Source organism: Cricetulus griseus, chromosome 2 (assembly GCF_003668045.3).
Source record: "Cricetulus griseus strain 17A/GY chromosome 2, alternate assembly CriGri-PICRH-1.0, whole genome shotgun sequence".
In the NCBI taxonomy this organism is placed as follows: domain Eukaryota; kingdom Metazoa; phylum Chordata; class Mammalia; order Rodentia; family Cricetidae; genus Cricetulus; species Cricetulus griseus.
The window spans coordinates 19995469-20018446 of NC_048595.1; the positions used below are offsets into that span (position 1 = coordinate 19995469).

Sequence of the window (22978 nt, forward strand, 5' to 3'; positions counted from 1 at the left end):
ATGCGTTAGTCTGATTGAGTTTGGATAGAGCTGTATGACAGAAAGAGCTGGCATACCTCATAATACTGAAAGGGATAAGATACAGCATTTATGGGCTGGAGAGATGGCTCAGAGGTTAAGAGCACCCACTGCTCTTCCAGAGGTCCTGAGTTCAATTCCCAGCAACCACGTGGTGGCTCACAACCATCCGTTATGAGATCTGGTGCCCTCTGCTGGTGGGCAGATACACATGGAAGCAGAATGTTGTATACATAATAAATAAATAAAATCTTTTTAAAAATATTTTAATGGGCAAAGAATAAATGCATAGTAAAACCAGTCAGTAAAGGCAAAATGTATTATGATACCAGCTACATGACTCTGGAAAGGGCAAAGTATAAGATAGGAAAAAGGTCATCAGTGTTCCACTTTTAAACAGTTCCTGTGGCTCATCCAAAGCTCCCTCTGGCCTTGCTGCTGGAGAGCCTGGAGCTCAGATGAGCACACGGAGAAAATGCTCAGCAAAGCAGACATCACAGAGAGAGGCGTCTGCATTTGTGGTGGGCCAGTGTAGCCCCAGAGGCCAACACTGTGTTCCCTCTATAGATCGTGCTCAAATGTGGTTGCAGAACCTTAGAGACAAGTTGGCTAGTGCACATGGCTGGCCACAATAGGAACCACCTAGGATCTTTTAAGTGTTTTCCTTGTTTCCTACCCAGAGCTTCTGTATTGGTTTGAAGTAGAGCTCAGGCATCCATGCATTACTTAGAAACAGTCCAGGTTCATTCTACAGTGAAGCCAGACATGAGATCCACTAATCTGGCCATGTCCAAATTAAGTGAGCATGGACAATGAATTCCAAAGAGAAAAAAAGGATGGCTTGCCCAGGCCCTACAGTGAATGAAGCAATTCCAGGACTAAACCCTGATCTCTGGTTACTAGACCAGTTTTTGGAGTCATTTCCTTGGGACTGGAGAGATGGCTCAGTGGTTGGTAAATTACTCTTGCAGGGAACTCCCATCACCCACATGGTGCTCAGAACCATCTGTAACTCCTCTTCTGGCCTCTAAGGACACGAGGCATATACATGGTGCCCAGATACACATACAGGCAAAACACTCATAAAAATAAAATATATCTTTAAAAATAAGTAAAAAAATCTTAGGCCATTTTCTTAGCATGCCTAAGGCCCTGGTTTTTATCTTCACCAAAACACAACAGACATTTTCTTACATTGATATTCCCAATACAGGTTTCAGCTTCTTACTGTGTGTCTGGCATTGGGCTGGCCACTGGCTCAATGGGAATGCACACAATAGACCAGGTTCCTGCCAGTCCAGTGCTTCCAGATTATCTGAAAATTATAGAGTAGCAAGTTAGGGAATTGTGTCTGGCCCTGAGCATTGGCCTTCAATGGGAAGCAGCAGGGAGCCTCCCGCTGTGTGCCAGGCACAGGCCTAACAACATCAGCACGGAAGGCAGGGAGATGGAAGGTACTCTGCACTGTGGCAGGAGTGTGCACTCAGGGGTCTACCCTCTACTGCACTTATTTCTTTAAAAAAAAAAAAAAGTTCTGGTCCTAATAAGCCATAGTTTGGCTGACTCTCCCTATTCTTATCATTCGCCCCTTTCCAGTAGAGACAGGCAAATGTGGGTTGGATTCTAATATGTGCCTACACCTCAGACAAATCCCTCCTGAACACTCCTCCCCCTCCCCCACTCCAACAACCTCTTTGGGTGTATTTTTGCAGCAAATGGATACTGTCACCATTTATCTTTTATCTGTTTATCTTTGGCATAAGGAGGCCCCAAAGGATGGTAAGAGTAAGTGGGTATGGGTTTTCCAATAGCGAGGTATGATTCTAATTGCTACTAACAATGAATCCTTATCTTGCCCTGGCATCACAACCCCAAGATAGCTGGGGTCTACAAAAGTGAGTTCCAGATAGTCAGGGCTATTCCACAGAGAAACTGAGAAACTCTGTCTGGAAAATACCTAGATAAATAAGTAAAAGATTCAAGTGTTTTGTTGTTATTGTTTTGTTTTTTGAGACAGGGTTTCTCTGTAGCTTTGGAGCCTGTGGAGTTTCTTTCTTTTTTGTTTTGTTTGTCGAGACAGGGTATCTCTGTGTAGCTTTGGAGCCTGTTCTGGAACTCACTCTGTAGACCAGGCTGATCTGGAACTCACATAGATCCGCCTGCCTCTGCCTCTCAAGTGCTGGGATTAAAGCCATGTGCCACCACTGCCTGGCTCAAGTGTTTTGTTTTGTTTTGTTTTAATAAGATTTCTCAAGCTGAAGAAAGCTGTTCTGTCTTCTTGAGGTGGTGTGAACCCAGTGTTCTTAATGCTCCAGGGATTTAGGAGCAACACTATGAACTTAACTGACTTGTTAAGACAACAAATGTGGTGTTGTGATGAAGAAATGAGAGGACATGAACTATGGTATCTATTGAAAAGATAGGGGTGACAAATTTTTTTTATATATTTTGTTTTGCCAATATGAAAAAAAAGAGGCCTTATTTCTTACTGTGCTGGGATAGCAAACATTTCTGTTGTTTGCTTGAAAATACTACTGAATCTGTATAAAAAGGAATGAAAGTTCAAAAAAAAAAAAGATTTCTCTTTTTTTTTTTCTAGAATGAAGGTCTTTTTCTAAGAGCTGATATTACAGTTGTGTTCACTATGCCCAATATTCTTTGTTGTTTGTTTCTTTGTGGTTTTATTTTTGAGACAGGTCTCTCTCTATGTCAGCAGTTCTCAACCTTTGGGTCTCAAGCCCTTGAAGGTCACATGTTAGATATTTACATTACTATTCATAATAGTAGCAACATTACAATTTATGAATTAGCAACGAAATAATTTTATGGTTGGGGGTCACCACAACACGAGGAGCTGTGTTGAAGGGTCGCATATTGAGAGCCACTGCTCTGTGTCCTAGTTATCTGGCACTCGCTCTGTAGACCAGGCTGGCCTCAACCCCACAGAGATCCTCCCGTTTCTGCCTCCAGAGTGTTGGGATTAAAGGTGTGCGCCACCACACCCAGCTCCATGCCCAGTTTTATGGAGTGCCAAGGATTGAACCCATGGCCTTGTATATGCTACGAAAGCACTATACCGAATGAACTATATACCCAGCTGTTTCAGCTCCTGACAGAGAGGCTTCAGATCTTAAACACGATGGCCATGTCTCGAGTCCACATGTTTTTCCTCATGCTTTACTGTCTTTCCCAAAGTCAGAGACTTAGATTTCGGCCCTGGCTCTACAGTTTGTAACCTTGCTTGGGTAAATTCACCCAAAAGAGGGAGGAAGTAGGAAGCTGAACTGTGATATTTAAAGATTCAGACTAAATTGTCAGTGGTTTCTTGCATTAAATGATCGACCCCTCCAGGCCCCTCTCAGGTGTGGAAATTTTCAAAGCCCTAATGGAGATGGCAAGATGAAAAAAGGAGGGAGGAGAGAGGGGAAGGGGAAGGGAGGGAGGGGGAGAGGGAGAGGGAGAGAAACTTATCCAGTCTCTGGTAGGCAGAGTGTAATGATGGACTGAGCAGAAAGACTGCAAAATCTACAAAATCAAAGACACTGCCCCCTGGTGTGCCACACCCTGCATTCAGCCTAGGACTTCCTCCAAGCAGCAGCTAGGGAAGCCGCTGTAGCCAAGGAAGCCCCAGCACAGTGCTGCTGCTTCACCTTTGCAGGTTCACTGATTGAGAAGCTGCTGCAGAAAGGGACCATATATGGTCAACAAAACAGCTCCTAGGGCACTCCTGAGCAACCCGTCTCTGCCTGCTGACTATCGGGACCATTAGATCCAGTCAGTCCCTTTCTCAAGGAGTTTACAGTCTCCAGGGAGAGACAGACGTGTAAACAGCTAATGCTAATGCTAGCTCACATGAATATTCAATAGGTGGAAACAGCCTTCATGCTCTGGAAGCATAGGAGAAGGAAGCATCGGTCTGAAACCTTGACCGTGGTGCGGAAGAGGAGGGAAAGGGCGCAGGGTAAGCGAAGGCAGGAGGCGTGCAGTACAGTGAGGCCAGCGGCACAAAATCTCAAGGACAAAGATGAGGAAAGGAAATTTGGGGTCAGCCCTGGAAGAGCCTTGGATGCCAGAATGAGTGAGGTGCCCTAAGAGAGGAGGTTTGAGAGCTCCGGGGAGTCCTGCATGGAGTCAGTTGAGGAGGTGTCCTGACTCCCACCAAAACAGGGGCACCCTAAACTCACTCCTCTAACGAGCAGCCTCCAACCCTCAAAGGTTTACCAGCTTGACAGTTTCCACTCTGCCATCCTCCCCTCCCCCACCCAGCCCCATAAATGGATCCAGATGGTCATTCCTATTTTGGGTAGTGTATGTGTTGGGGGAGGGGTGGCTCTGAACCCCATCAATCCTCAAACAAACTCTGTGTAAGAGGAGCCTCTTCCAGGCCCTGCTGTGATTCTCTGAGCCTGGAAGGCAGCGATAGTCTTTGATGGAGATTATCCATCTGTTTGGGGGGGGGTGGCGGGGGCAGGCAGAGGAGGCAAGGACACAGGCCAGAGCTGAGTGCTCTGGGTTAGAACCAAGGTGATGCTTGTGTGAGAGAAAGGGCAGTGTGATAGCTTGTAGTGGAAACCAAGCCCGGGAGAGAACGCCCACAGGACTCAGAGCTGGTTCTGCTATACAGCCACATGACCTCTGCTTCCTGACTTCTGCAGCTACCCAGGGCAAAGGGAGGATAATGTAGGCTATAAGAAGAAAGCTAGGGCTCCCTTTCAGAACATAATACTAAAGCTCTGTGCCCACTAGCCTCCAGGAACCCGTCCTAAAAGGGCTCAGAGCACAAGGAAGTAGCAGACGATCAGCTAGGTCCCTTTGCTCAGACAGCCTGTTACCAAAATATTATGCCAAGCCTATAAGTGTTTGTCACAGATCTGGCTTAGTGAATATTGGTTAAAAACCACTAAGCACTATACTAGGTACTGGGTTTACAGAAGTGAAGACAACCACTCCTCCCTAGTGGAGGAAGCAAACAATACGAGGCTATAAATGTACTATGGAGAAAAGGGGTGTTCCAGAGGAGAGTGACAGGGACTTTCTAATTAAAACTGGAAGCCAAAAATTGGCTGGCTGAGAAAGTGGCATTGCATCTAAGTCTGGAAGGATTGATGGAAGTTAGTTTAAGTGGGTTCAGGGTACATTAAAGGCAGGGGTGGGGTGTGCTATGTTCCTCGGTATGAAGGGTTAATGGCAGCAAGTGCTCAAAGGTTAGGGAATCAATAGTGAAGACGTAAGAGATAAGACGATTTGGAAGGTACAGAGCCTTGTAAATTAAAACACGGTAGATATAGCAGGATGGTGGTGGCGCATGTCTTTACTCCCCACACTCAGCAGGGCGGGCAGAGGCAGGTGGATCTCTACGAGTTTTGAAGCTAGCCTGGTCTGCAGAGTGAATTTCCAGGACAGGCTCCAAAACTACACAGAGGAACCCTGTCTTGAGAAACCAAAACCCAAAACAAACAAAGCAACAACAAAAAAAAAAACATGGTAGATATTTGTACCTTATACTAAGTACAGCGTGAAGCCATGTGGTATTTTGTTAGTACTGCCAACTTTGTGGCAGAATCCGGACACTTACTTTGGTTGTTTCCTCATCCGTACATACAATCAATGGTTAAAAGACATATAAGTTAATAGTGCTAAGTTAATAGTGCTGGAAAAGGAATATCAAAGACCCACACTTTCCTTGCAAACATTGGGCACAGAAGTTAGACAAGTGCTGTGACTGAGTCAAGAACTAATGTGACAACTCATCTGACAGCATTTCCTGGGCACTCAATCTATTCTAAACCATGTTGGAGGGGTTGCTTCCCTACAGGGTTCACACTGCACAGGGTTCACACTGCACAGGGTTCACACTGCACAGGGTCATTCATGAAAGATGTACAAGTGTGCTCAAATGTTTTGAGTGGATTAGAATTAGATACCAGTGAGGTTTTTTGTTGTTGTTGTTCATTTGTTTGTTTGTTTGTTTTTTGAGACAGGATTTCTTTGTAGACCAGGCTGGCCAAACTAGCAGAGATCCACCTGCCTCCACTCTGGAGTGCTGGGATTCAAGGATTAAACCACCCAGCCCAGTGAGATCTTTAAATGATATCTAAATCAAGGAATGTTGAGTGTACATTCAGTAGGGATGTGCACAGTTATGGGAACATCTGCTCTGCAGTAGGAATTGTGCTAGCTAGTGCAGGCAAAGACAATTGGATTTTCCACGGCACAGATAATTTTTTAAAAAATGCATTTAAGAATCAGGGCAGCAAGCCTTCCATAGGTCTCCATTAAAGAAGAGTGATTTAAGAAGATCATCTTGGGCTGGAGAGATGGCTCAGAGGTTAAGAGCACTAGCTGTTCTTCCAGAGGTCCTGAGTTCAATTCCCAGCAACCACATGGTGGCTCACAACCATCGGTTATGAGATCTGGTGCCCTCTTCGGGTGTGCAGATATACATGGAAGCAGAATGTTGTATACATAATAAATAAATCAATAAATAATCTTTAAAAAAAAAGATCAACTCAGAGCATAGCTTTCTTCCTCCTTAGTGCTCATGTCCATAGCTTCAGGTCATGAGGAATCGAGTCTGACTGTACTAGGCTATAGTCCCTGGCCAGAAAGAGTTGCTGAGCCCTAACCTGTCTGGTCTGCTCCACCTGCAGAAACAATATGCCTGGATATGGAAAACAAGTCACTCACTCTGGGCCTAAACAAACCACAGAACTTCCTGGTATGTACCTGGTAGCTACACACACACACACACACACACACACACACACACACACACACACACACGTCCTCCAACCCCACTGTTCCAATAAAGCAGTCTCAGCCTGTTGAGGCAATCTGTCTGCCTGGTTTTTTCTTATTCCTTCCTGTAGCCTGGTTCCCTTCTCGTCTTCCAATCCTCACTTCACACTGCATCACTTTCTACTTCTTTGTCTCTCTGGGCATCCCACCAAAAGCCAAAAGATTCCAAGACTGAAACTTGGCTGCTCTGAGTTCTCAGGTATGAATTTAGACAATTGCTAACTGCTGAGGGTCTCAGTTTTCCTACTGAACATAAAAGGACCTGGCATAGTGACACACCCCTTTAATCCCAGCACGCAGGACAAAGAGGCAGGCAGATCTCTATGCGTTTGAGGACAGCCTGGTCTACATAGTGAATTCTAAGACAGCTAGTGCTACCTAGTGAGACCCAGTTTCTAAACAAAAACTCCGTACCCAAAACATCAATAAAGAGGTTCTATCTATCTGCCCAAATCCTGTGACTATTTCTCAAGCCAGGATGACATGCTGTCTCCGGCACACAGTGACCCTCCCGCTTTCCTGTCTTTACATCTCTGCATCCCTGCCCTCCCCAGGCCTGAGGCAAGCATCAGTGTCGTCTTGCTGCCTTGCTCACTGCACTGCGTGCGTCTCTATCACATACACACACCAAGATTTTAGTCTGACCTTCCTTTACACTATCGTAACTCGTGGCACAGAATAAAAAGGACAGAGGAAATCTAAAGGCTTGAGTTTGAATCGCGGCCCCTCACCTCGTCAGGACTCAGTCTCCCATTTATAACCCGAGGAAAGCAACTAAATTTGTATGTCTAATTATTTTGTGGGAAGTAGTAACAATGGATGTCAAGCGCTTGGCACCTAAGAAGCGCTCCGAAGATACTGCCTGCACCACGTGCCGGCGATCCGAAGCGCGATTGGCTGTGGGTCTTTCTAGGGCTAGACTGAGAGCTGCCTGAGGACCGCGGAGACGCTCAGCTACAGGAGCGCGGAAGAGGCGAGGCGGACCGGGCACAAAAGGACGAGACTTCAGTCAGTTCCTGGAGGGAAGACCAACCAGGCGGACCCCTAACCTCCCGGAAGTGACGATACAGGGGCGAGCGGCGCCGCAGCCAGGCCTTCCCGAGCGGGGCCTGTCCGAGCGGGCCGCGCGCAGCATGGCGGAAGCGGAAGGGAGTTCTCCGCTCCTGTCGCAGCCGCCGCCGCCCCCTCCTCGGATGGCGGAAGTAGAAGCGCCGACGGCGGCCGAGACGGACATGAAGCAATACCACGGGTCCGGTGGCGTCGCCATGGACGTGGAGCGGAGCCGCTTCCCCTACTGCGTGGTGTGGACGCCCATCCCGGTGCTCACGTGAGTCTGTTCCGGAGTCGCGCGAAAGCGGGGAGGGCCCGGGAGTCCTCCGGTGTGTCGTTGTAGCTTTTTCCTCAGAAGGGGCAGTCCTGACCCCGGCCAGGCTGGCGCCCCGTCCCTAGAACCCCGCCACCTGTGCGGTGCGCTTCCCCGCTCGATGCGTGCTTCCGATCATGCTTACCCCAGTCTCACGGGGAGGACGACGACTGTAGGCCAGGTAACTAGAAGGCAGGTGTTCAGAAAAGTCCTTTAACCAGTGACTGAAGAGGGATGTTCAGTCACCGTTATTATTATTATTTTTTAATCATTGAGCAAATGAATGCTTGCTTACTGGTCGTCTGCTAGATGCAAAAGTGAATTTGATTGAGGTCACGCTTGCTCATGCAGTGTCAGCACTGGGAGGTCCATGTCAACATTTGCCCCCCCACCCCCCATCTTCTGAGTTGCAGAACAGTCAAGTACCTAGGTGTCTGCCTCCCAGCGAAAGAAGAGAAGCGGGTACATAGGTGCAACTTACTGCCTTCCAATCTAGTTCTAACAGCCCGGGCAGTTTGCAAGCTCTTTCATTCCCACCCACCCCCCTTTTTTTTCCTAAAGTAGGGATCCTCTTCCTCCGTGGTGAAGCTGAGTTTCTTGTAGCTTTGTCTTGGTCTGTTTACTACCCCAGCAAGAAGACATTCAGAACTCTAAAAGTTTACTGTAACTTGTCACTCAGCTGTGTCATAGCACACCTCACCTGAGGGGATACATATTTTTGTTGTTGTTCTATTTTGTTTTTGGTTTTTAGAAACAGGGTTTCTCTGTGGCTGTGGAGGCTGTCCTGGAACTAGCTCTTATATACCAGGCTGGTCTCAAACTCACAGAGATCCGCCTGCCTCTGCCTCCCGAGTGGGGGCCACCACCGCCTGGCTGGGGGGATACATTTTTTTCCTCTATCAAAACCAGTCATCTGCCAGGCATGCGTATCTCTCAGAGCCATGAAGGCGGTAGGATTTTGAGAAAAGCAGGTGCTTAATGTCTCTCCCCTGAACATGACTTGTTGCAAACTGTCCTGGAAAACTGAAGTCTCAGGGGGGACATGACTTGCAACAAGTGCAGATAACTGATTAAAGTTCTATACCAAAGGGAAAAACTTAGGCTATGTAGTGTGATATCCGGAGGCTGCAGCTCTTACTGCTGACACCCCAGTGAGAATTTCCTTTCTCTGGGGCTATTTGAGAATACAAAGCACCCCGTATATATTCTATATACATCCATATTTGAAGTAACAAATATTCTGGAGTTGATCCTAGAATATTAATTGCTACTTGTGTAATAAATGATAAATCTCCCTGCCTCAGGCTTCTGAGTTCTGGGACTATAGGTATATACCAACCCATCCAGCTAATAACCCTAATTTTTGTCTTATGTTAAACTACTTGGTAACATGACTCAATCAGTAAAGTGCTTGCTTTGGATTCCTATCACCCATGTGAAAAACTAGATGCAACGGTATAATCAGTCTGTAGTCTCAGAGCTGAGGCAGTGGATATAAGTCTCTCTGAGGCTTGCTGGCCAACTAGTCTTGTCATGCCATTGAGACATGCTGTCTCAAAAAATAAGGTGGGGACTGGGCATAGTGACACACACCTGTAATCCTAGCACTCAGGAGGCAGAGCTAAAACAGGTGGGAGTGGGGCTAAATCAATGGCTCAGTGGTTAAGAGCACTTGTTGCTCCTGCAAACCAGGGTTCAATTCCCAGCACCCACATGGTTACAGGTACTCAGCTACCTGTAACACCAGTTCCAGGGGATCTGATGGGCACCAGGCAAACAAGTGGTGCACATACATCTATGCGGGCAAAATGTTTATATAACTAAAACTAAACCATAAAAGAAAACAAAATCAGGCAGCCGGATGGTGGTGGCGCACATCTTTAATCCCAGCACTCAGGAGGCAGAGGCAGAGGCAGAGGCAGATGGATTTCTGAGTTTGAGGCCAGCCTGGTCTACAAAGCTACACAGAGAAACCCTGTCTCAAAAAACCAAAAAGAAAAAAATCAAAGTCCGAGTTCAGGCACTGTGGCTCACACCTCTGACCTGAGAGCACTCCAAGAGATTAAGGTAGGAGGGTCCCTGAGGGTATTGAAGCCATCCTAGGTTATAGAGCAAGGCTCAGGCCAACCTAGGGTTCCAGAGTGAGCCCCTGTATCACATAACTAAAACTAAACTAAACATAACTAAACATAACTAAACAGACTAACTAAACATAACTAAAAAGAAACATAACTAAACATAACTAAAAACATAACTAAAAAGAAAAACAACGTATATGCTTGTTAATTTGTTACATGTTCCTCTAACACATTTGCTAAGTGATGGACTCCTTGTGCCTCTGTAGTCGTAGGTAGTAAGGCCTAGATGTATGGTACATAGCCATCCGCTGGCAAGTAAGCAAGTGTGCTGCTTGCTCTTGAGTTGGTGGCAGGAGTAGAGAGTAAATAAGTAACCAATGGGAGAACTCCAGGTGTGGAGTAGGGCTGTGAAGAAAACGACTGTTAGTGTGAAAGGGGTAGGTATGCAGGAGATGCGTTGTTCCTGTGAAACTCATCATGCTAGCCATGTTGGCCTTCTCTTCATTTCTTCTTTTAAAGGAATTATTATTTCTGCCAGGTGGTGGTGGCAGGAGCCTTCAATCACAGCATTCCGGAGGCAGAGGCAGGTGAATCTCTTGAGTTCTAGGCCAGCCTGGTTTACAGAACAGGCTCCAAAGCTACACAGTGAAACTCTGTCTTGAAACCACTCCCGCACTCTGTGTGTGTGTGTGTGTGCGTGTGCGTGTGCCTGTGCCTGTGCCTGTGCCTGTGCCTGTGCCTGTGCCTGTGCCTGTGCCTGTGCCTGTGCCTGTGCCTGTGCCTGCCTGTGGAGGTCAGGGCAGCTTACAGAGGACAGCTTACAGGAGTTCTTCTGCCACGTGAGTCCTAGGAATCAAGCACAGGTGATAGGACTTGGTGCAGGTACCTTTACACACTAACACACTGAACCATCTAGTCAGGTCAGCTCCTTTTTTGTGTTCTTGTTGTTTTTTGGTTTTTGGTTTGTTTGTTTTTGTTTTTGAAGACAGGGTTTCTCTGTGCAACAGCCCTATCTGTCCTGGCACTCGCTCTTTAGACCAGGCTGGCCTCTAACTCTCTGAGATCCGCCTGCCTCTGCCTCCCAAGTGTTGGGATTAAAGGCATGCGCTACACTGTCCTGCAAGCTCCTTATTTTTAAAACTATTTGCAGAATGGTCCTCTGCAGAGAAGTGGTAGCAACTTGAGGAGGAGACATGCAGTTCCCCACTGTCTGGGCTGGAAGCAGCTTACATCTCAATTCTTTCAGACATGTGTGCAGTTGCTCCTAAGACTCGGGGCTCCCATTGGAGGACTTCCTTCAGCAGAGGGGACAGGTACAGATGGCTTTGTAGTGAGAGGGAGATCAGGGGAGACACTGATTCCAAGACCTGTCGCCTCTTCTGAGGTGGTAACGGGAGCTGCTGCTAATTTCATGTTCCCTGTCATCCAGGCCTACTTCAATTGTGAAAGCAGATACTGTTGCGATCACTCGTAAGTAGATGAGGGGTAAAGAAGGGAAACTCCAGGATGAGCAACTAACTCATTCACTAACCCTTTACCGAGGACCACTTTTGTCCTAGGTCTAGAGGAGACAGCAGTTAACTGAGCTCTGGAGCTTTGTGTTTGGGGAGCTGACAAGCTGCCTTGAGAGTTGCTTCCCTGGGGTTTTGTTGGGAACAGAGTTTTAGTGTTGTCTCTCTAACCTTCATTCCCAGTCTGTCGGCCATCAGCACAGTCGTGACATGGAGGAGTATTCCTCAAAGCCATGTTCCCTGCCACTTGAAAGGAATCTGGCCCAGGAAGAGCCTGGGATTGGGTTCTGAGAAGCCAGGGGAGCTCTTTCCCACAGTTCTTGATTTCCGCCCTTGGATCTACAGCTGCTTACTCTTTCAGTCAGGTAGCAGGTATTTACTGATTGCCTCAGAGTAATATTGTGTGTGTTAGTGAGTGAGAGAGAGAGAGAGAGAGAGAGAGAGAGAGAGTGTGTGTGTGTGTGTGTGTGTGTGTGTGTGTGTGTGTGTGTGTAGCGTTTTACTTTGATTGCAAGCAGTGGCCTCTCAGCCAAGTGCTATTACTCTGCAGGAAGCTGGGAATGAATAGCCTGCTCAAAACTTAAATCAGAACCTGACTTCACTCTTATTTTTTTTTTTTTTCTTTTGAGTCAGAGTCTCTCTGTAATCCTGCCTGCCCTGAAACTCGCTCTGTAGACCAGGTTGGCCTTGAACTCACAGAGATCCACCTGCCTCTTCCTCCCAAGTGCTGACTTCATTCTTTTTTTCTAATTGTTACATAGAATAATCATATGTAATACAGGGTACAGTGTGACATTCCAGTATGTATTTTTATTTCTTTGTTTTTCAAGACACGGTTTAACTATGTAACCCTGGCTGTCCTGGAACTCCATCTACAGACCAGGCTGTCCTTGAACAGAGATTTGCCTGCCTCTGCCTCCTGAGTGCTAGGATTAAAGGTGTGCACTACCACTGCCTGGCTCCAATATATATTTTTTAAATGGGTGTGCAGATATACATGGAGGCAGAATGTTGTATACATAATAAATAAATAAAATCTTAAAAAAAAAAAGAAAGAAAATAGGAACCTGCTGGGCGGTGGTGGCCCACACCTTTAATCCCAGAGCTCAGGGGGCAGAGGTAGGCAGATCTTTGTGACTTCGAGGCCAGTGTGGTCTAGAGTGAGCTCAGGACAGGCTCCAAAGCCACAGAGAAACCCTGTCTTGAATTCCGCCCCCCCAAAAAAAAGAGAAGAAAGAAAGTAGGAATCTTGTAGTTCCAGGGCCCCTAAGGTGAGATGGCAGAGACAGGAAATCCCCAGACATTCACGGGCAGTTAGCCTGGAATACACAGCAGAGAGATCCTGTCACAGGGCAAAAGGCAATGCAGCACCCAAGGTTGTCCTCTGACTTCCACACATACACCAGGGAACACATCATACACATACCATATGCACACATATACACTATACACACACACACACACACACACACACACACACACACCATATTGTACACATATCTACCATACACATACATATACCATATGCACTCACATACAAGACACACATACACACACACACATACACATATACCACACACACATGCATGCACCATACAAATGCATACACCAGGGCACATGCGTGTACACCATATACACACAGAATGATGAGCAGATCAGCATAAATGGTGTATCCATTACTTGCTCTCGTTTCTCTGTGTTGGGAAGATTCAGAATGCTCTCTCCTACTCTTTTGAAATCTACAGTTAGGTGTCAATTATAGTTACCTTGCTGTGCTATAGAATGTTGGAATTACTCCTTGTGTCCAGCTACACTGCTCTACTCTCATGTAAATCAGAGAGTACATGAGAGTCAGTGTTCCACCGACAGATACATGGGGAGTTAGGAGCTGTGTGCCATGTCGGGCACGCCTTAGAAGCTGCAATGATAGATGAGACAAAATCATGGAGCATAAGTGTTCAGTGAGGGGAAACAGGCAGCTGATGAGTAAGTATGCAAAATTGTTTCTAGTGCATGGGTGTGATGAAGTAAAGGGGGAGATAGGTCTGGGGCTCTGTGGCTGCTGGTGTGTAAAGGGTATCAATTTATTTAAATGTATTTTATGTACATTGGTGTGAAGGTGTCAGATCCGCTGGAACTAGAGTTACAGACAGTTGTGAGCTGCCATGTGGGTGCTGGGAATTGAACCTGGGTACTGTTCTTTTTTTTTTTTTTAAGATTTATTTATTTATTGTGTGTACAACATTCTGCCTCCATATATGCCTGCTGGCCAGAAGAGGGCACCAGATCTCATTTACAGATGGTTGTGAGTCACCATGTGGTTGCTGGGAGTTGAACTCAGGACCTCTGGAAGGACTGCCAGTGCTCTTAACCTCTGAACCATCTCTCCAGCCCCAGGGGTACTGCTCTTACAGAGGACCTGAATTCAGTTTCCAGTGCTCACATCCTGTGGCTCACAACTGCTCGTAACTCCAGCTGCAGGGTATCAGATGCCCTCTTGTGGCCTCCAAGGGCACCTACCTGTACTCACGTCCCATACCACCACACATATACATGATTAAAAATTAATCTTGGAGAAAAAGAAATCCCTTTCCTTTTACAATTTGAATCCATTTCCTCCCTCCCTCCCTCTCTCCCTCCCTCTCTCCCTCCCTCCTTCCCTCTCTCCCTCCCTCTTCAATTTATGGGCTGGAGAGATGGTTCAGCAGTTACTGTTCCAAAGAATCCAAGTGTACTTTCCAGCCCCGTGTCAGGTGGCTGATAACCCCTGTAAGGCCAGCTTCAGTGGAATCCAATCCCATTCATACCTACATGCAGAGAGATGCACATAATTTAAAATAACAATTGAAATTTTTTCATTGTTAATGTGTGTGTGTGTGTACAGGAGTGCGTGTGTCACAGTACACGTGAGGTCAGAGGACAGCTTTGTGGAGTGGTTTTCCCCTTCTACCATGTGAGTCCCAGGAGTCAAACTCGGGTCACTAGGCTTAGTGGCGGGCACCCTCAAAGCTGAGCCACATCTTGCCAGGCCCAGGGCAATCGTGGCAGATTTGTTTTCTCTTCTCTGGAACACCACATGGTTCTATGTTTTATGCTTGGGTCAGTCTTTCTTTCAGGCCTACACTCTTGAGAGTCTATGTCGTATATAGCAGAAATGTGTTTTTCATTGTTACCTACAACTAATGCAAGGCTATGCTGCTTTTATTTATTTTTCTGTCAGACGTGTGTGTGTGTGTGTGTGTGTGTGTGTGTGTGTGTGTGTGTGTGTGTGTGTGTGTGCTCGCGCGCGCGTGTGTTTGGTTTCTCTGTAGCTTTGGAGCCTATCCTGGCACTTGCTCTGGAGACCAGACTGGCCTCAAACTCACAGAGATCTGCCTGCCTCTGCCTCCCGAGTGCTAGGATTAAAGTCGTGCACCACCAACGCACGGCTTTGTGTGTGTGTGTGTGTGTGTGTGTGTGTGTCTGTGTGTGTGTGTCTGTGTCTGTGTGTGTCTGTGTGTGTCTGTGTGTGTGTGTTTAAGATTTTATTTATTTATTATATATACAACATTCTGCTTCCATGTATATCTGCACACCAGAAGAGGGCACCAGATCTCATAAGGGATGGCTGTGAGCCACCATGTGGTTGCTGGGAATTGAACTCAGGATCTCTGGAAGAGCAGTCAGTGCTCTTAACGTCTGAGCCATCTCTCCAGCCTCAGTAAAAGGTACACACTTTTCTGAACAGTTCATTGAGGATTTTTGTTTTTTACAGTTCTGGGGTTCAAACCCAGGGCCTTGTTTATACTGAGCAAGTTCTCGGGGTACCTTGTATGTTTTTGTACATAGTTTTTGTGGACACGAGGCTCGTTTCCTTCTGTGACATTCTCAGAACTGCTGAGGAGTAGCTTACGGGGCTGGACAGTTTCCCATGAAAGAAGTGTTTTTATCTCCCCCACAGAGTCCCCAATCTGGCTGTTCTGCATCCTTTGCTGTGCTTGGTGTTTGTGTCCTTTATCAGTGATAGCCCTTCTGGCGGGGTTGCAGGGTATCCCAGTGTGCCTCCACGTCATAGTTGCTTTTCTTAGGTGCTTCCCCCATCCTCTGGACCTCCCTAACCTGGCTGCCTGACCCAGCCCTGTCCTTTACCCTGGTCTGCTTTCTTACAGGTGGTTTTTCCCCATCATTGGCCACATGGGCATCTGCACATCCACCGGAGTCATTCGGGACTTCGCTGGCCCTTACTTTGTTTCGGTGAGTCTCCATTTTGCCCTGCCCTGGAGAGTCTCCAGGCTCCCATAGAAAGGCTGGCCTGGCCCAGGAAGTTGCAGGTAACTCTCAACCCTGTCCATAGCCTTCTGCCCCTCACCAGTGTTTGACCCCTTTCCTTCTCTTGCCTCCAGGACAGGCCAGGAGGGCAGTGTGGCCAGAGGAATCTTAAGTAACTGGCTCAGCCCTCTGCCCCCATCCCTGGGTACCAAGACATGGGTAGGGGTTAGAGGCAAGAGTGGAGTCAGACCATCCAGGAACCACATCTCTGGACCTTCAGAAGGTGGGAGCCATGGTTGGGGCACAAGGGAGGCTCACATGGTCCCCAGGGTGGGGCTTTCAGACTGACCCAGCCGTGTTCTCAAATCTGCATCCGGGGGATGGACCTGCACTAGTCCAGTGGGCTCTTTGCAGATGAGCAATGGCATTTGCCTATTTTCAGGTAGCTAAAGCTGGAACAAAGGGGTGTGATAGCATAGCCTGTTTGAATCAATGGTTCTTACAGCCATCCTGACAGGACAAGGCCTATTGTTGTGAACTTCATACTTTCCCTAGCTAAGATTGTGGGTCATGCCTCTCTAATCCCAGCATTGAAACTCAGGCAGAAGGATTGCCCAGAGTTGGAGGTCAGCCTGGGCTACATAGTGAGTTCCAGGTTAGTTTTGGTTATAGAGTTGAAAAAATAAAACAAGACCAGGCGTAGTATCACATGCCATTAATTCCAGTACTCAGGAGGCAGAGAGATCAAGACCAGCCTGGTCTCCATAGTGTTCCAGGACAGACAGGGCTACATTGAGAGACCCTGTCTCAATATATGTAATCAGATTTCTGGGGTGTGTGTGACTCCCCACAGTCTCCCTCATAAGAGTTCTGTGGGTCCGGCAGCCTCCCTCCCGCCCCAGGTTTCATGTGAGCTGTCACTGTTGCATTGAGAGGTCGGGGCTGACGCTAGGCATGAAGGGAAGCTCTGGTCCATGGTGAAAGGTCAAGGCTGCCCTGAGGACATCGGGAGAGGGCCAGAGAAGCCCCTGGGCCTTGCAATGCCTCCCTTCCACAGAGATGCCATGCCATGCCGTGCTGCAGCTCTGCTGTCCCCTTCTAAGTCACTGCACTGGAGCCACTGACCCAGGGTTGTCATGAGACTGGATGTAGATTCCACACTGACTTGTGCTCTGGTCTCTCAACAGGAAGACAACATGGCCTTTGGAAAGCCTGCCAAGTAAGTGAACAGTCCTGTGCCTAGTCCTCGGCCAGGTTCCTCCTGCTCAGAGCAACAGGCCAGCAGGAGCCAGCACCCTGAGGACAGTTAGAGCCCATGAGGACACAGTGCCCTGTACCTAGTGTACCAGTCCCTATCTAGGCCTCATCCTGTAGACTGACCGCGTCTTCCTCAGATCTGAGAGGTTGTGTTTTCAACTCCACGGCACAGGAGAACAGAAAGGGATGGGACTCGGGCAAGGTCACACAGTTAGGGAGCATCAAACCTAGCTCTCACAGCCAAGTCTGTCTTCCTGTGTAGCCTGGAGTCCTTCACCCTGGGGAACAAGCAGGCTGTTAAGGAATAGAAGGCTGCTTGGGGCTCCCCTGCAGTTTTGTTTGAAGGATGTGAAAGCGCGCTCAGGCCCTTTGAGAGCAAAAGCAGGTTTCATTGCAGGCTTGTCTTTATTCTTCAGCCCTGGGTGGTTCCTGTGACTCTTGGCTTGGTGACAATGCCTCAGAACTACATCAGGTATCCTGTGGCCCAAAGCTACACAGGAAGCTGCTGGACAAGGTGGCTTGGAGCAGAGCTCCCTGCTGTGGCTTCCTCAGGCAGGTAGAGATGTGGTCTAGGGGGTTTCTTTGGGCTGTTTTTCAGTGTTTGAGTTGTTTAATTTTTGTATTTTCAAAGACGTTATTAAGGACAGCCTGCTCTGAGCAGGAGCCCCTGAGCCCCACACTCAGCCACAGCGATTTTTACCTCCATGTCCACTGCTGATCTCCCGCCACTGTCTCCCCTCCGTTATCGTCCCCCATCCCTGTCCCTGCCTCTGGGGCCCTCTGCTGCTCCCAGAAGCCAGCTGACTGACCTGCCTGGTGTTAGGGGCTTCAGCTCTGCCAGCTGTTTTCCCACTCTAGCAGCTGAGTTGGGGAGAATGCTGCTGCTGGGTTAACCACCTCAGTGTGACATCTGCGTGTCCTGCCTCAGCTGTCACTTCGTTCCCCAACACCTTGTTTTCTCCCGAGTCCTCCGGGATTGCTCAGTCACTTATTTCTGGGACACACTGAACAGTTGAAGCTTCCCACCTTACTCAAGCTGTTCCCACAGCCCCCGGTGCTGACCTAACCCCTCTTCTGTCAGCCTAGACTCAGGTGTTCCCTCTGTCTTCATCCATTTAGGTTGCCATGACAAAATGCTGTTGAGTGGGTGGCTGGTCGACAACAAAAATGTCTCAGCATTGGAGAGTAGGAAGGCCAAGAACAGGGTGCTGGTACACTCCATGCCTCTCGGGACCACAGTGCCTTCTTGTTCCCACATGTGATGAAAGGAGTGGAGGGGTCTCTCAGGCCCGTGTTTTTGTTTTTTAAGATGTACCAGTGTAATCTTTCTTTTTTAAATTTGTTTTTATTTATTTTATTTGCATTGGTGTTTTGCCTGCATGTACATCTGAGGCATGTCCGATCTTGGAGTTACAGACAGTTGTGAGCTGCCATGTAGGTGCTGGGAATTGAACCCAGGTCCTCTGGAATAGCAGCCAGTGCTCTTAACCACTGAGCCATCTCTCCAGCCCCTCAGGCCTGTTTTTTTAAGGTCACTGACCCCACCCATAAGGGAGTTCCTGGGGGTTAGGATTTCAATTTAAGAATAGGGAACAGAGGCAGGGCGGTGGTAGCCCATTCCTTTAATCCCAGCACTCAGGAGGCAGAGGCAGACGGATCTCTGTGAGTTCGAGACCAGCCTGGTCTACAAGAGCTAGTTCCAGGACAGCCTCCAAAGCCACAGAGAAACCCTATCTCTAACAAACAAACAAACAAAAAAAAAAAACAAAGAATAGGGAACAGTCCTCATTAGTGGCAGGGGTGAAAAATTCCTTTAGATCCCAGCAAAGACGGGCAGATCTCTGTGAGTTCAAGGCCAACCTGGTCTAGAGTGTGAGTTCCAGGACAGCTAGGATTACACAGTGAAACCCTGTCTCAAAAAACCAAAAAAGAAAAAAAAAAAAAAAAAATAGGGTCTCAAACATTGAGACCACATAATCACTCTGGATTAGTCTGAATCTTCCCAGGAGCCTTTGTGGCACTGATGGTCTTTCCTGGTCACAATTGTCTCACTTCCTGGGGCGATGCAAACAGACTTGTGTACAGATTGGACACGTGATTGCACCCAAATGGAGCTTCATAAGCCTGAATTTACTGGGGTCACTTATAGGAGTGTGAGTGTCCCAAAGGCAGTTGACTCCCAGGAAAGTTAACATTGTGGGCTCAGCTCGTGAAGCTGTTCCTGCATTTTCCCGCATGTCATGCTGGCACCTGGGAAACTCAGTCTCTTCCCCACACCAATTGCTATAACTTGAAAAGCCTTGGGGAAGGGCCTTGAGACTCTCTTGCAGGAGTTTGCTGAGCCCTTTGAGTTTTCTTTCCCAAGTCTCAGGGGTTTCCCTCTTCCCTGCAGAAGAGAATGTTTCAATTGGGAGGAAATAGCTGCATCACACTAGACCTGGCACTACCTGGTCGCCCCACAGCCTTGGGCACCCCACGCAGAGAACATTCATAAAGCTGGAAGGCTACAAAGGGACTGAGCCAGTGCCCAGAGCTTCCCTTTTCTCTTCAGGTTCTGGAAATTGGACCCTGCGCAGGTATATGCTAGTGGGCCCAACGCATGGGACACAGCTGTGCACGATGCCTCTGAAGAATACAAGCACCGAATGGTAGGTGGGAACTTGAGGGGTGGAAAACTCCCCTCTACCTCCTCCAGCCCAATCTGACCCAGCTGCTTTTGTATCTCCAGCACAATCTCTGCTGTGACAACTGCCACTCACACGTGGCATTGGCCCTGAACCTGATGCGATACAACAATAGCACCAACTGGAACATGGTGACACTCTGCTTCTTTTGCCTGATTTATGGGAAGTATGTCAGGTGAGCTGTCTTCCCATCTGCAAGCCCGCCACCCCCACCCCACCAGACCACTTTCCCAAGGATCCTAGAAAAGTTGTCATTGAAGTCCTTCACTCTCCAGGGAGGTTCTAATCTAGAGCGACCGAGTTCCTGATGGAGAGCAAGATGGCTATACCAAAGTCCTACTCCACATGGGTTTACAGCTGACTTGTCACTTGCTCACTGCGAGGTCCTGGGTACCTGCTTCTGGGCTACAGCTGTCCCTGTAGTGGCTCTGGCTTCTAGAGAAGCTATGAGTCTACAGATGTTCAGATGAACACACAGATCTCTTGGATAGTGTCTCCCCTTCCACACACCCCCACCCTGTGTCCTTTGTCAGAGGCAAGCTTCCGGACAGTTGAGCTTCTAGACCAGGCAGATGAAGCCACAGACTCATGACCTGTGAGGCATTCATCTCAGATCATACTGAGAGAATTCAGGGTGAGTGAGTTCCCTGGATTCTACTGCAGAGCCCAGACTTAGGAACCATCCCACCCCCCAACTTTGTTTTTAATTGTGCTTATCATTATGAGCTTCTGGAAGGGAAATTCTCAGGGGGCTTCTTTGCCCCTAGAAGGCTTTAGAGACTTCCCCCCAAAAGAACATGACTAGGTACAGGATTGGGCCCTGACTCCTAGCCCTGTGACCCTGGCTGTCCGTTGTCCATCTCTCTCTGTGGATCCCCCCCTCAGTGGGAGCTCCTGGTCATGAGTGATTGTAGGTGCCAGTGAGACTCACACAGTTCCTTCCTTCCAGGCCTCCACAGTAGGCATCAGGCTAGACCCTGTCCCTTGGCTGCCCAAACTGAAGACTAAGTTCCAGGAGCCTTCTAGGACCTTAAGCCCTGTCAGGGTGGGGAAAGGGGGGATTCTGGGCCATCCATCTGCTTGCCTGACTGTGTTGCTCTCCTTCGCCAGTGTTGGAGCCTTTGTGAAGACCTGGCTGCCCTTTGTCCTTCTGCTGGGTATCATCCTGACCGTCAGTCTCATCTTCAACCTGTGGTGAAAACTTTTAGATGGTCTAAGCCCACCAGGTCCCTAAGGAGTCTCCACCACCCCCCTGGTCCAGTTCTTTTGCCCCCCGACCCCCTCAGGCAATTGTCTTCCTGGGTTGGAAGTAGGGTCAGGGCTCCGGATGGAAGTGCTGAAGTAGAGTATGAGATAAGGCCACTTAGAGCCTCCTTGTCCTCTCCCTGGGCTTGTGACCTCACCTTTGTGGCATCCCTATTGCTGTCCTGGGAAGGCCTGCCTTTAGAGCACCTACTGCCACTGGGCAAAGCTGTGTCCAGAGCTGGATTTGAAGCTGCTTTCTGACTGGTAGCATCCCAAAGTTGGGTGTGGTGTTCTCAGAAGCACTGCGAGCCAAGAGACTTGGAACCTTCTCTGCTGGCCTAGAACGGACTGGAAGGGCTAGCCAGGCTCTTCTGAAGTGTATACCCCATTGCCCCTCATCTGGGCCCTGGCTAGCAAGGTGAATGGCCTTACATGCAGAGTGGGTCCCCTGTAAATCAGGTAATGTGAACCCCACTTATTTCCAGCCCAGGGAGTCCTCATGCTGGTGATAGAACCCCTTATGTACAAAGTGAGTAACCCATCAGAGCAGCTGGTGGCACCATGGATCTGCTGGGTCTACTTCCGGTTGCTGCAATGAACCCTGTGCAGCCTGCCTTACCCCCTGCTCCTTTATAAGGGGCTCCCTGGCAGGAAATAAAGTGTCAAGTCAGGTGGTGTCCGTCATTTTCTTCCTCTACCCCCCCATCCCCCAATTCCTTAAGTTCATATATCCCTGGGGTCCTGGGACAAAGAGATCTAAGTGCTAACATGTCTGGGTCTTCCCCACTGAAGCTTAGGGGCAGATCAATATTCGTTGTAAATTCCGCCACTGCACAGGCTGTGGGAAGTCCCAGCTGTTCCTGGTCCATGTTCCAAGTTTCCTTCTAGAACATCTTCCCTATTGGGAAAAACTTGGCAATAGGATTGGATTTGGGAGTGAGCTGCTTCCTCAGCCGGGAATGCACAGTTGGAGTAAGCCAAGAGGAATGGCAGCCCCGACCACATAGTGTATGGTGGCCATGTTGAGCTCCCCATGCCTACCCCACAATCATGTCAGCTTGCTCCTTGGTGCCTCTTTCTATGACTGCCAGGGTTCTTGTTCCTCACCATATACCAGGTATGTACTCCTGATCCACCAAAGCGCAGCTTAAGGGCTGTTTCCAGGACAAGTGACTGACAGTCCTTGTCTAGCATGGCCTAGACATGGTTCCAGCTGCAGCACTCGTGCTCATCTGTACTGGCCCTTGTTACAGAGTGGAGCGTGATTATGTAACCTCCTGACAGCTGTGTAAGGCAGGCGCTATCAGTCCATGTTGCAGATGAAGAAATGAGTACCCGCATGACTTGTCCAAGTTCAGAGGAAGCAAGAGGCCCAAAAGCCAGCAGAGCCCCACCTAAAAAGGACACTTGGCCATGAAAACTGGCAAGATTGGATGCCTTTCAGGGGTGCTGAGAGGTGGGAGAAGGACCAGAGAAGCATCCTTGAGCTGTTTGCCACTTTCATCAGTGGGAGAAACTTGGTGGTACAGTTGACCACTTCCATGGAGACACTAGTGGAAAGCACACGTGTAAATTCACGTTTTCACTGAGCTACCTCCATCCCTATACATGGGTTATCTGAGAATCTAGGGTTCATGCTCTAGAACTGAAAACCTAAGTGATTATTAACTGACTTAAGGAAAAAGAAACTGAAAATAAGACTGACAAAAACAAGTCAGGGTGAGTAGTAGCTGAGTGGTTAAGAGCCCTGGCAGTTTTTCCAGAAGATGGTGGCTC

General features: G+C 48.2%; 1 protein-coding gene across 1 annotated transcript; it reads left to right on the top strand.

Annotated features, from left to right (window-relative positions):
* Positions 1 to 7876: 7876 nt before the first annotated feature.
* On the top strand, positions 7877 to 21873 carry Tmem222 (transmembrane protein 222). Its single transcript, XM_027399565.1, has 6 exons — positions 7877 to 8143; positions 15917 to 16001; positions 17204 to 17235; positions 19825 to 19921; positions 20002 to 20132; positions 21068 to 21873. Exons 1-6 carry the CDS (start codon positions 7950 to 7952, stop codon positions 21153 to 21155), a joined length of 627 nt encoding a protein of 208 aa, XP_027255366.1. The 5' UTR covers positions 7877 to 7949; the 3' UTR covers positions 21156 to 21873.
* The last annotated feature ends 1105 nt before the right edge of the window (positions 21874 to 22978 follow it).